The sequence below is a fragment of the Crocodylus porosus genome, unplaced genomic scaffold (assembly GCF_001723895.1).
Source record: "Crocodylus porosus isolate Cpor-Errol unplaced genomic scaffold, CroPor_comp1, whole genome shotgun sequence".
Classification (NCBI taxonomy): domain Eukaryota; kingdom Metazoa; phylum Chordata; order Crocodylia; family Crocodylidae; genus Crocodylus; species Crocodylus porosus.
The window spans coordinates 41,134,337-41,147,820 of NW_017728943.1; the positions used below are offsets into that span (position 1 = coordinate 41,134,337).

Below are 13,484 nucleotides of genomic sequence, written 5' to 3' on the forward strand. Positions count from 1 at the left end.
AATAGGATTTAGGCTTTACAATTCTAGAATAAATTTCCAGTTAATGGAATCTGTTTTCAATCTGAATGTTTAACTTTTTTTCTCTAGGAATGCATTTAGTTAAGGAATAAACTGTAAACTTGATAACAATGACATCTATGTCTTTCATTTGGTATCCTTTGTTTGCGGAAGGGACTTTCCTCCCCATTTTTGCAACATTATCTGAGATTCAAGGACAATGATTATAACAAAATATATGCAGCTCCCTCACACTCCTGCCACCCTTCAAGACTTCTCTCCAAACAAACCCCAAACCAAGAGTTACAAGTGATTGCTAAGGTGGTGATCTCTGGGCGCCACATCCTGTGACATATCTAGCGAAATCAGCCCCTGCTCATGTGTGTGTTTGTATAGAAGCTGCTTTCTGAGATGCACAGTGTTATGCACTGTGGATCTGTGATCAGACATTCCCTGGCCCTAAAAAAACTCCAAAGGGCTTTTTACGACATTTTCCTGGTTGGAAACAAAACAGGGGTGGGAACTCCCCTTCCGTTCTATTCTGTACAATTTGCAGGTTTATAAAGCATTGTGTATACATTGTCTTTAAAATCTGGACTCCAGTTCAGGTTTTTTTTTCTCCTTGGAGGTCTGTATATGTTGTCAGTTTTACAAATACTGCATGTTGCAGCATCTATTTACTTTATTAAAACACATACCTCTGTGAGACTGTCTCTTGCTGTTCCTAGTGTAATGGATTTAATACAACTCAATTTTTTTTTATTTCTGTAAAACTACAGTTGTCATGTTGTCTTCTTGTGATGGCATCATTTGTTGCCTGTATTTTGCCCAGCACCTTCTGAGGGGACATTTTTGCTTACAAAAAATCAAATAAATCTTAACATGTATTCTTTTTTCTGAGAGAGAAACAAATAAAGCTCCATTTAATCTAAGGACAGGAGAAATGTATGTTATTGCCCAATCTATCTGAACAAGTCTTTAAAATGGTTGAAAAATGTGTGTGTGTGTAAATATATATGATGAGATACATATCTATATACATATATAGACATCTATATCTATATATATGTAAATCAACTAACTTAGGGCTTGACATTGCAAGGTGTTGTGTGTTCTGCCCTTGATCCAGTAGTATACCTAAACTTGCTTCTGGTTCCACATGGTATGTAAACTTGTGCTTCATTTGAAATATGTGGGCAGTCCCATTAACTTTAGCAGGACTAGCACATGCTTCAAGTGAAGCATGTAGATATATATTTCGCTGGACCCAGGCCAGAGCCCTCAGCACCTTAGAGGACCAAGTCCCTAAATGGATTTAGGCTGGATTTTTAGCAGTGTAAGCCAAGCTGGAACGTGGCCCTTGGGTAATAACAAATATTCACCATAATAGTTTTCATGATGAGGGAGCTGAAGAAGATGAATATGTTGACTGGGATAGGACAAATAACTGTAAATGAAACAGTACTTTGTTGTGACCTTTATGTCTTAGTGATGTAGTCTGGTGTCTAAACTCTAGGTACTGGGACCAGACAGGAATACTCAAAGCACTTTGCAGCTGTCTAACAACATGACTTTTGATCCATTGCCATTAAACATCCATAAAAAGTTCAATATATCTCTCTTACTATTTTTATAATAGTTGTTAGTACTGCAGGAGAGAATTTATATCTAGGACTTATTTTAACTAATCTGTCTATGGGGCAGTCATAACAATTGCAGTTTTTTAAAGTTGTGTTTATAATACATATATTTTATATAGGAATCTTTCATTATCTGTTGTATTAGCAAATAAAATTGTGTATGTGTATACACACACACACACACATCTAATGATCTTGGTTGATAGATCTTATATATACACATGCAGTGTATATTAGTAAAATATCTTTTCAACAATTTAAAATAAATTGTAATATAATAAATTTGATTTATACTTTTGTATCAGAAAGCTAGATAAATCTATTGGGCATAACTTCATTTCCAACATACACAATATGTACACTGTATTTGAGGAAGCCCTGCTTTAAGAAAATATATATAATATTGCTAAATAACTGGAGCTTCAAAAACTAGTCAACAAAAACATAACTTACAAATGACAACATGTTGTAGCCTGAACAATAAAGCAAAAACCGTAATACAAAATGTGACATTTTCTAACAGTGTGATAAATTAATGGTGTTATAAAACCATGAACCATTGAGGCCCGTTCAAGTTTGTTAGAATTCTGAAACAGATTTATATGGCATCCATAATGTGTTCTTAAGCTGCTGTAACATTCCATACAAGCATGACCTACTGTCCCAAGAAACTTTTATATTTATCTCTATGGGGAAAGATGTCTAAATAAATAAGAACAATATTTGGGTAATTGGATCTCTATTGTTAAAATTTCAAAACCAATCAACTTCAGAAGAGGAATACAATTTTCTGCACTGATCCTTTTGCCTTTAGTATTTGATATCCTCCAAAGTGAAAGATTTATATAATGAAGACACTGAAACAGTATCAAGAATTTAGGCTACAGATGTTTCATATTTATTATGTTTCTAAGAGCTGAGATAAATACAGGAATAAGTGATACCATGTCTTTGCTTGACATTCAGGAGGCTTTGGCATATCTGATGAGATACAGTTTCAGGGTTTATCTAAGTGCAGAGTCTGTACAAAAAGAAAAAAGATACCAGCTGTTATTTTAGTTCTTTCTGCTGCAAAGGTTGGAAACCATTTGCAGTGAATGTGTGGGAAAATTATATTATGGACTGGGAGTATAATACTGCCCAGCAGGCACTTTGCTGGATTCATCAAAGGGAGCCACTGTTTCTCAAATCCAGATGTATATAATTTGGCTGATATTTTCAAAGTAGCCAAAGGAATTAAAATGCCCAGCTTCCATCAATTTTAAAGTCACTAAGAATTTGGGATTGGATTTTTCAAAACTACCTAAGTGATTTGGGAGCATGAGACTTGTGGACTCTCAGCAGGACTACAGTTTGAATCAACGCTTTTGCTAATCCTACCTTAGGTGCCTAAGCCACTTAGGCCCCTTGAAAAATTCAAGGCTTCTCTGTTTTCAGTTTTAACTATTAAATTCAGAAGTAAATAATATTGTGTCCTTGGTTGGTGTAAATCAGACTTGTGCCACTGACTCTCAGTGGAGCTGTTCCAATTTACCCCAGCTGAAGAGCTGGCCCAGGAGCTGCATCTTTAAGCTTGGCAGCAGCTCGTGAGTAGCCCTTCAACAACACACTTAAGTATTAATGAATCGATTTCCATAGAAACCGACTCATTGGTCTGTAGGTATAGATTGATTTTAAGGGGTTATGAGAATGCATCTCTGGCTTTGTGACTTGCCACAGGTTGTGCCTGCTTTCCCTTGAGTGTGCAATTTACCCGTTATCCTATTGTTTCATTTAGTAAAATGTGTAACTTGCGATCGGCCTTTGGCAGGAATTCACAGTCTGCATTTTACTGTGTAAACCAGGTATGGCTATGGGAAATTACTTTTCCTTCTTACACCTTTCGTGCCTGACCCAAAGCTATTGAAGTGAATGGAAAACCTCCCCTTTACTTCAATGGGCATGGTTTTGGGACCTTTGGCATCAAGCATTGCTGGGTACATGAACGGTACCAGTTTCACCCTTGCTCAAATAGGATTTTCAAAATAGAGTGAAGGGACAGAAGAGCTTCTGCTACATGAACAAGTTGTGGGCTGTGAAAAAGCATTGGGAGGGCTCTCTTCTGTATCTCCAGTGCACCTCAGATTGTGGCAGAAGTCAGTAAGATTTCTGGGTGGGTAAGGAACCTGGGGTCAGTCCCTATGCAAACAAAGGGCCTAGTGAATCAATGGGTGTTTGCAGAGAAGGTCTTATTGAAGCCTACATGGTCTGCCCCATCCAAGTGTTATTTTCTATGTCTACTGTATGGATTTTAACTGTGCTTGACTTATACATGTGTGTTTTCTGTGGGAGCTTATTAGGTCGCGATGGGCTAGCCGAACCGGGGGTTCATTCCATTGCATACTTTTTTGGCATTTCAGTTGTGCAATTGTGCTTTGTTAAAAAAAGGAAACCTTACCTCTTGGGCAATGTCATACCTGTTTTTCCTCTGTCCCCCTCTGTCCTTTCTCTAGGTTCGACACACCCCCCTACGTGGCGCAGTGCCCAGGGAACTCGGGATGTATGGCAGTTTTCGGATGGAAGCTCCAGATCGCTTAAATTCTGACAGAATGTGAAGCACGTGAGGGAACATGCGCCACGGTCCTGACATCTGAATGCGGTCCGTGTTTTTGCTAGCTTGGGATGCTGCTTCCCAATTAAAGCTTGAGAAGTCACTGACTGACAGCAGCATCCTACAGGCTCCCTCTGCCTGCCTGCAAGACTATCTTATTTATATTTTTAATAGAGTAAAACACTTTCTTTTTTTTTTTTTAAAACAAAAACCCACTGTCAAGGGCTTATTGGTAATCAATGGCTTTGACTGGCTTTTGTGCCGCTTGGAGAAAGCCCTCTTGATAACACATTGATACAGTGTGGAGGACCCAATGTGCTGTTTATATCCATCCCATGCCATCTTTTAAAAGGTGCGGCTAACATTACAAATAACACAAAAAAAAAAAAAGAGAGGGAGGAGGATGGGAGAAAATTGACATAATAAATGTTGGAGCTTTAGGTTCTGTTTGCTCTTTCTTTAATTTTTAATGCTAACAAGGACCATGCAGCTGGGATGACTTTGTATTACCACAGCCACTGCATAAAATCAAATGCTGCATTTAAAAAAGAAAACGAAAACCCATGCGTGCAAGTGGTTGTACAAATATGGAGGGCATACATTTCTGGGAAAACTAAGATTGCAAAGCATTGGGGCTATTATCACTCTACCATAAGTAATGTAGAACTAGTGTTGGTGTTTATTAATACTGAAATGTGGGCGTCTCCTAACTGTCTAACTTCATTTGCATACCATTGAATAATGCCTACTGTGTTGTATTGCATTTTTGCTGTTAAAATATGTATTTTTGGGGTTGGGGGGAATCCATAATGGACTTTAATTTATCATTGTTTGTCTAAAAAGCTAACTGTTTCCACAGAGAATAATAATTTTGCTATAGCGGTCCTGTAAGCACCAAGAGAAGTGACCCCTTCCCCTCCCCTCATCCCCTAAACCTGTGGTGAATAATTAAGCTTTGTTATAATTAACCCATGCAAATAGTCCATACTCACACAGGCCCTGCTTATAAAGGCATCCCAATTCAGAAAAGCACCAAAGCACCAGCTTATTTTAAGTATATTTCCTTAATGTCATTATTTCTAACAAAGCACTTGTGCCCATGTTTAACTTTTGTGCATGTGACTTCAGTGAGACTATTCTCATGCTTAGCGTTGGACACAAGCTCCTGTATTTTGCTGGAGCAGGACTTAAGGATGCTGCTGAATAAGGAGGTTTTAAGGCCATGCTTAGGTGCTTTCTTGAACCACGAACTTCCGGAAGTCTAACTCAAGACTGTTTATATGTAAGGCAGGATCAAGCCTCCGTTAGGTTAAATCATATCGCCACAGTAGAAACCAGGCCATTATCTTGTTCTCCTGTCAAACTGCCATGAGATTCCCACCAAGCTGCAATTGAGCACGCAAGGTCTCAGGTCAGGCAACAGTGTTATTTATTTATATTTATGGCTTATAATTATATGACTTGCTTTTTTGTATTTATTTTTCAAATTGAATGAGAAATTTGGCCAAGGCAATATTTTGCTGGTGAAACTGCAATAGATAAAATAAGAGCCGTTTTGTATTTTTCAAAGAATATTGTTATCGTTTTGCTTGGGAAAGTGAATATAGCACAAGCACAGTCACTTTTGTAACATAGAACTTGGTGTAAAGGGGTTTACACTCCCAGCCGGAGAGTGCACAGTCATCTCTGTCCACAACTGTATTAATGAGGACGTGCCAATAGACTAACAGTGATCTGTGAATTCTTCACCTGTCAATTGGGACTGGCACCACAGACGGCTGCTGTGTCTTCAGAGGTGTTCTCTGGGATCAGTAACCTGTGTGTGAAACAGTCTTTGGTGGCTGAGTCTGTTCCACAGAGGCAGGCCAGAGATGCAGTGCTTCTGGTTATGTTCTGCTAGGATGCATGCAGAACCAAGTTAACTTCCCATTTTCCAGAGGGCTGTGGGTGCTGGTAATGGACCCCCCCAGTATAGGCAGTGTGAGTTATCCCCTAAAAATTAAAAATACCCCAATCATTCAGGCTGCCCTGATCCACATTCTAAATCAGTCACAGTGTCTGTACCGCTGCTCAGAAATATTACTTTGCACAACAGTAGCCTCTGCTGAGACCCCTCTGTGCCTTCCTGGGGGATTTTGGTGGGGGAAATCAGCCAGTAGGCCCTGAAGTCAAACTTCTGCAACCAGCATTAAATAACCTGGTTGAAATATGGGCAGCACTTTATATGGGTGGATCATGATATGCAGAAGTCATGCCCAGTATGGCAAGGTAGACCATGGTTAGGCAGGCCCTGTGGGTTAACACAGACCATAACAGTTAGATCCCAGGCCCTTTACCACGGCCGGCAGTGTAAAAAATGTCTCCATTTTGCCCCACATCTGTGCATGTGCTACCTGATCTGTACATGTTTACAAAAGTGTTTCATGAGACTGAAACAACACATCCTCAATCTGTGACTGAATATGCCTCGTGCCAAGGAGTTAAGAACTCCCATTAACTGCTGGCACCCCCCCACCACTGCCTCAAACCATTTTCATAAAGGTACACCAGGCAGCTGTTTATTTTCCAGCATAGCTGGTTCAGAAAGTGGGGTGTGGATTTTTTTTTATTCCATTGCTACCTGGGAGCATTATACTCTTCTCTTTCCCCTGGAGTATCAAATTGGGACCTCCTAATATGTATTTATACAACCGCCAGTAATAATCCTGAATGAGTGTAATCAAGATTTTTCAGCATATACTTAACTGAACAACTTTTATGTTTTTTTTATATTTTACTAAACCTGCTGAGAGCAGACAAAACTCAATTCACAGATCATTTCATAGCACTATAGAAGTATTAGGCCACAGTCTAACTCTCAGTCACAGAAGTATAAATCTAAAGTAACCCATTTATCTTTGCCCTGGATTTATACCAGTGTAACTGTGAGCAGTATGGTGGCCCATTTCATCCATTTAAAGTTGCTAGAAGCTGATGGGTAGCAAGTATTTATACCCTATCTGGGAGGATTACAGACACCTAGCAAAAAGACACGTTGTAAACAGCAACATGTTCGCACGAGTGCAGAGGCAAAGGTTATACAACCATTTCCTTTAGAGTTCAAAATAAAGTGAAATTTTTAAATTCTTTCTCTTTTTAAATCAAATAAGTAGAAATGCTGTTTAAGGTTTTAAGTCATTTGCTGAATTCATGTGTTGCCTTAAAATTATAAATATATGTAACAACTAAGTTGAAAGCTTTAGTAACTGTGAAGAGCTGAGCTCGGGGATCTGTGTTTTCATGCAAGAGCCAATAACATTTACAAACACACGAAGCTGGAAGGACATGATGTGTTCTGCTTGGGTGTTTATGATATTACTTGTGGTGCAGTATATATCTGTTAGGAGGCTAATTCTCATTCTGTGTGGGGTTTTGGATGGTTGTATCTATATGTGGAGAGTGGGGAAAGGATACCTAGTGATTATTTCCAGGAAAGTGCAAGTTGATCAGCTTTCTTTACAAAAAGGAGAGAACCCATCCTTATCTACTAGAAATGCAGAATACACTGCATACTGTGTTCTTGCAGTAAAAACACAGAACCCCGAACTCAGGTCCTGAGTGGCAAATAAAATGAATGATTTTTGAGTATTTTGTATTGAAACATATTCATAATATTAAAGTCAACATATCTCTCCTGTCAAAAGACTTAGGGTATTAAATACTTTTTTTAAAATTTATTTTGCAAGTGCTGAGGTTCTTTTTTTCAGAACCAGATTAAAAGCTCTTCTTTTGTTTCTCAGTCCAACAAGCTGTAATGGTCTGAAATGAAGAAGATACATGGAAATTAGTTTAGCTTTGGTTTTAGTTTGAAAAGCTTCTTTCAGTGTGCAAGCATTTTGTCTGTGCTGTATTTTTTTTAAAAAAACATTCTCATGATAATAAAATGCGGCAAAGGTTAATATATTTGTGAAGTCTTACTTACATTCCTCATTCAAATTATGTTGATTTAGGAATCACGAAACATCCACGTGTTATAATTTTACAACATTAAATTTGGGGCGAAAAACAAGCCTGTAAAGTGAGCCACTTATTAAGCCATGCTTTACCTCAGGTGATCTAAACGGATCTAGTATCCTGGTAAAATCTGTGAACAGGATTCTAAAAAACAAACACTATAAAAACCACACTGTTTTTATTTCAGCTTCACATTGCATCCTGCTAAGCAATCCAAATAGCCAATAGCAATACTTGAATCCTGTCACAGAGAATATTTGGTTCTGTATTTAAAGGTGCAAGAATAACTATTAACTTCAGGAAGAGGTGAACTGAAATAGGATTCTTCTTTGGCTCTTAGGTATTATTTTCCTTAATATACTATTTATTAAATTCATTTATGTTACCAGCAAAAGGTATTCTATAACTTACTTTTTAATTTTTTGAGTGTTATCCTGTTAGTAAGCAGTGAAATACCTGAATAACTCTATAGGATGTTTAGGATTCACTTTTTGTAATATGGCTCTTTTTAAAGAGAAACAATCCCAACTTCTGAGAACAAATATTGGGGCCAAATCTTAAGAGGTATTTATGAACCTACAACCTATTTAGTCACCTACACTGTTACACAGCAAGTGGAAGCTTAGGTGTTTAAACAGGAATTAGGGGCAAAATTTGAGTCCTATTGAAGACAATGGGAAAAAATCCCATTGATTTCAGTTAGGCCAGGATTCACCCTGAGTGCTTAAATTCCCTTTTTGGGTATGGCCTGTAGTGTTAACTTTGATAGCTATTAGTTTCAAGGGTGCTTTTGTTATGTAGACTTGTGTATAAGACATGAGCAACTGAAGCAGGTGGACAACATGTGACCAGATCCAATTAATACTATTTTGTCTAACATAGTATTAAAGATGCTATTGCTATAAATTCATATCAGTGTGTAACCCAAATCATCCCCCTGAACAAAACTCATACCTCCTTTGCTGCCTTTTTGTTTTCTGTTCCCTTCGAGTTTCTCAGACATAGGCGTAATTAGACGTCATACATTAATATTCATTCATACATTAATATGTCTAGGCTTTTTCTTCCAGTCTCTAAATCAACAACTCTTGTTGTCTTACAAATCCTAATCAATAAAAGAAGTTTTCCATTTTAAATATCCATCATCCACAATGGACAAAACAATCTAGTCGTACTTAAAGAGGGATGGACTAACCTTTATAACAATAAAAAACCCCCCAAAATATGGTATTTCTTCTTTAATCTCACTGGGCTGAATTACACATCTGGTATTGGCTTGCTGGTTGGGGCTATTACTTTTATAGCCTCTTTAGCAGTGATGAAGTTCAGATGCTAGCATCAATGGGCTCCAATTTAATTTGGCCTGGCCTCCGGTAATGAGCAATATGTGGTCTCCTTGTACTGTTAGGAACTAGCTCTGTTGTAATTTCAACAGTGTAGATGCTTGTATGCCATGGTAATGGGCACAGGATGGATAGGATGATGCATTATTGTTAGGATTACAAAAGAGAAATTACAAGGATGAGGGAGAGGTGGAGGGGTCAGGCTGCCTCTTAGTCGTCTCATGAATGCATATATTTGTCTTACAACTATTTATAAAATACTGCAGTGAGCTGGATGGATGCACAAATAGATGAATGAATTGATACCCTTTTGTCTCAGAAACTAAGGAATCTTGTAGATTGCTAATTTTACAGTGACTATAGTGTGCACATGTTATATTGCTAGAGACTGTTTAAGCCTCACTTTTCCCTGAATGTCTGCAAAGACATGTGACAAAGGGCCATGTCTGTGGTCCAGTTGTGAGCCTCCCACTGTTGGGAGATGTGTATGCAAAAGGAAGGGTGTATTTGGCTTCCACTGTTCAAATCCCTATTTCATATTATGTTGGCCAGGAAACAAGTCCATTCGATCCTAGTTCTGATGCACGTGATGGGCTGATTACTGTAAACAGAATGTAATTTGACGAGCTTAATAAATACCTACCATCAGTAACGTTGGGCTATTTCCTCTCAATTTTGTGTGACATTTTATAGCACTGTAAAATTTCTTAAATATAATGCAAAAAGGCAATTGCTTCTTTTTTCCTAACCCAGCACAATTATGACTAAATTTAATCCCCTGAAATGCCAGGCGAAATGAATTTCCTCAATGAAAAGGTTTTGATAGAGCAAAGAGAACTTTTCTTAACTTCACACAGCTGATGAGAGGCCAAAGGCCATATGCTGGAAGGCATGTCTCCTCTGTTCACATGAAAGCCCTTTTTTCCACAATAACTTCAGGCATGGACCCATGCCAGTTGCTTATGTGATCCAGCAGAAGATCCACATAACTTGATGGATGTGTTATTCAAGCGAACACATCAAAGAGCCTGCAGCTAAAAGCTGTAAGTCCTAAACCAGTTAATTACTAGAGTTTAACATTTTCCAGTTAGAAAGAGAAATGTGCCAGGTGGTAAATACACTCAGTTTAGTGAGTAATTTAACTCTTTGGTATCAGAAATCAACACATCTTCTGCTTCAGAACAAGGATATGCAAAGGTATCCGTTGCTCAGGCTTTATTGGCTTGATCCCGCAAGCTTTTGTCACCTCAGTCCTCCCACTGAACCCAATAGTGAAACTCTATCTGAGTTCAATGGTTCAGGCTCAGACCCCACATGCTCAGACCCCACATACAGCTGTCCCACTGAAGGTTTTGGAAGTGCTGTATATAGAGGGACTGCAGAACTGGGCAGTCCCTCTATATACCCACCTGAGTAGATGAATATAAATAATTTTTTCCATTTGAGTTTTAGGGTTCGCGTTTTCAATCTCTTGCCAACCTCATGCTATAGTGCTTTGTTTATTCAACAGAGGATGAGCAAGAAGGAGCAATGGCAAAAAATCCAACTTGACTTTCAGCTCCCAAGAATGAGCTTGCAGGGCTAGTGGAGAGAAGTGAAAAAAAAAATAGCAGCCTTTTATTTGTAAACTGAGTAGGAACATTAGACTACCATAGAAACGATGAGAATCAATAAACGTGGGATCCCCACATTGGCATTTCACAAAGTCACTTTTCAGGGCAGAGATGTATTTTAAGTGTAAATGTCTTCAAGAGGTTTTTTTAATCGTGGCCTTTTCATTTTCCACTGCAATTTTTGAGAGACATTCTCGCATGAATCTGGTTGACACATGTCATGTCTGGTGTCATCATTACTTAATGTGCTAGATGCCTTTATTCAGCAGCACAGAAAGTTCAGAAAGGGGCATCTTTTGGAAGCTGCAGTTGAGAAGAATGAGGTTTCACAAGGCATTACTCTACTCTCTTGTAATTTTGTGTTTTAGTTTTGTGGTTCATCTTGTTGTCTTGACTCCCCTACTTCACCAGATAATGACCCATTGTTTCACCCAGCTGAAAGCACACTGAAATAAAAGAAAGATCCCAAGGTTGATGAGTTAGAAAATCTCTTTAACAGAGTAAAATTTGCACAGCCTGCTATATATATTTTAAAAAATACGTAATTCAGAAAAGCTTCCACCTCCCACATAGCTTGCTAGAAGAGTGAAATGCTACCCAGCATACTCTAGCCCTCTATTAACTTAATGCTTTTCAAAAGTGCCAGTTTGATAATGGTAGAACCACAGGACTAGTTCAGAACAAGCATCAGTTGGTCAAACTTCAGAGAAATGCCCTAATGTGCAGCCCTGATCTGGACAGATTACTTTGTAGAAATGAGAAGCTAGTGTGGTTTTCATGCCGTGAGCATCGAGCTGGCTTACAGCTAAGCTGTCAGTTGGGAGGGTGTGTGTGTGTTGTCAGGTAGACACTTGTTCCCTGCAAGGAATTGACAGGCACATCGACTTATTGTATGTACAGTGCACTAGAATGGCTCTCAAAGAGTAACAAATGTGATTTACCTACAGAAACCTTCCTTGGTCGTTGTTTGGTCCCTATTAACTCATTTTAGAGTAGGACTGCCTTGTCTGGGAGCTTCTTTTCTCAGCATGCTTTTCTGTGCTGGGCCTTTAAATTTGGCAGAGACAGGCAGCAGCAGCCCCAGAAGACCCATTTTGTGGCTGTTTGCTGCTCCTCTCTCTCTTCCAGCTGCTAAGCATCCTTAACTCTTGTTCTCCTTTCCCCATTTTATTCCTGAAGAGATGGCAGACTCCTGCAACTAGGATGGCTGAAGAACTCAAGCAGAGTCTGGCAATATAAATAAGGCTTGGAAGTGATTGCTGGTTCCCAGTCAAAATAGTGGTGGCCAGAGGTGGCCAGCCTGTGGCAGGAGTGGGACAAGTAGCATGGGCAGCCTTTGCATATGATATGCAGCATATCAGGGAGCACAGCCACCTATGAGGTAGGAAGCAGAAGCCTCCCTCTCCTCCCCCCTCACCTGCCTCAGTACTTCTCTTTTACCAATTACTCTTCCTTGTGTTTGTACCCTTAATAATGGAGGAAGAAAGGACACAGCAAGATAACCCTTCATTCTGGGGGGAGATCCTTGTTTTTAATAGGCCATGCACACAGGTTTCAAAGCCATATAACATGATGTTTGCCAGAGTAGGAAGCTTTTGAAAGCTTAGTTTCAGTCAGGAGGGGGGACAAAGCCAACTGCATACAACCAGTGAAAGTCACAGGGAAATTATGCATTTTCTGGACTAGCTTATTCCCCTTTGTGTATTAAACATTATTTTAATATTCTAGTGACAATGTTTTATAATTAATCTAAATGTAAGAGACTGAGTACACTGGAGATTATGGATCAGTGTAGGAAGGTGAGAGGTTTTTCAGCTGGTAGCCAGCTAAGCTTACTGATTGAACTAACGGTGTGCAGCAGCCACGGTCATCTGTAACCACACGTTGGAGTAGAATATCTGGCTGAGCTTGCTCTCAAATGCAAACTTCCTGTATACTTGGGCAAGTAAAACCTTTAACTCATAAAGGTTGTAATGTTAATACAGAAGAGAAACATTTTAAAAATTACAGTAGTTTGCACACATATACTGAACTCATGAGGGGAAATCTAGCCCTTGAGAGATGGAAACTAAAGACCTGAGTCATAAACCAGTATGATAACATCCTTATTATAAGATGCAAATTAAGGGGCCCAATTCACTTTTAAAAAGCATTATGAGTATTTAATTTTACTTGTGGGAATATCTCTGAAGTTGGCCTCTGTGTCTGTGTGTGCTGTTTTTGTGCTCTGTACTTAAAAAAAATATATATAGATCAAGTAATTTAGACCACACAGAGGTCCGTGGAGATGGGACATCCATGGAGAGTT

At 38.9% G+C, this 13,484-nt stretch overlaps 1 protein-coding gene across 4 annotated transcripts in view; it reads left to right on the forward strand.

Annotated features, from left to right (window-relative positions):
• BCL11A (B-cell CLL/lymphoma 11A) overlaps nt 1-8,165 on the forward strand; it is a 102,317-nt gene extending 94,152 nt beyond the window's left edge. For 3 of the 4 annotated variants that reach the window (XM_019549235.1, XM_019549236.1, XM_019549238.1), the window contains one exon: nt 1-132. This exon is cut by the window's left edge and continues 5,308 nt beyond it. Coding sequence is in view for 1 of the 4 variants with exons in the window: in XM_019549237.1 (XP_019404782.1) it covers nt 4,130-4,221 (92 nt within the window). In the remaining 3 variants the exon portion in view is untranslated. Of the gene's footprint in view, nt 133-4,129 lie in introns of those variants that run through there. The other variant, XM_019549237.1, reaches the window with a different exon arrangement.
• The last annotated feature ends 5,319 nt before the right edge of the window (nt 8,166-13,484 follow it).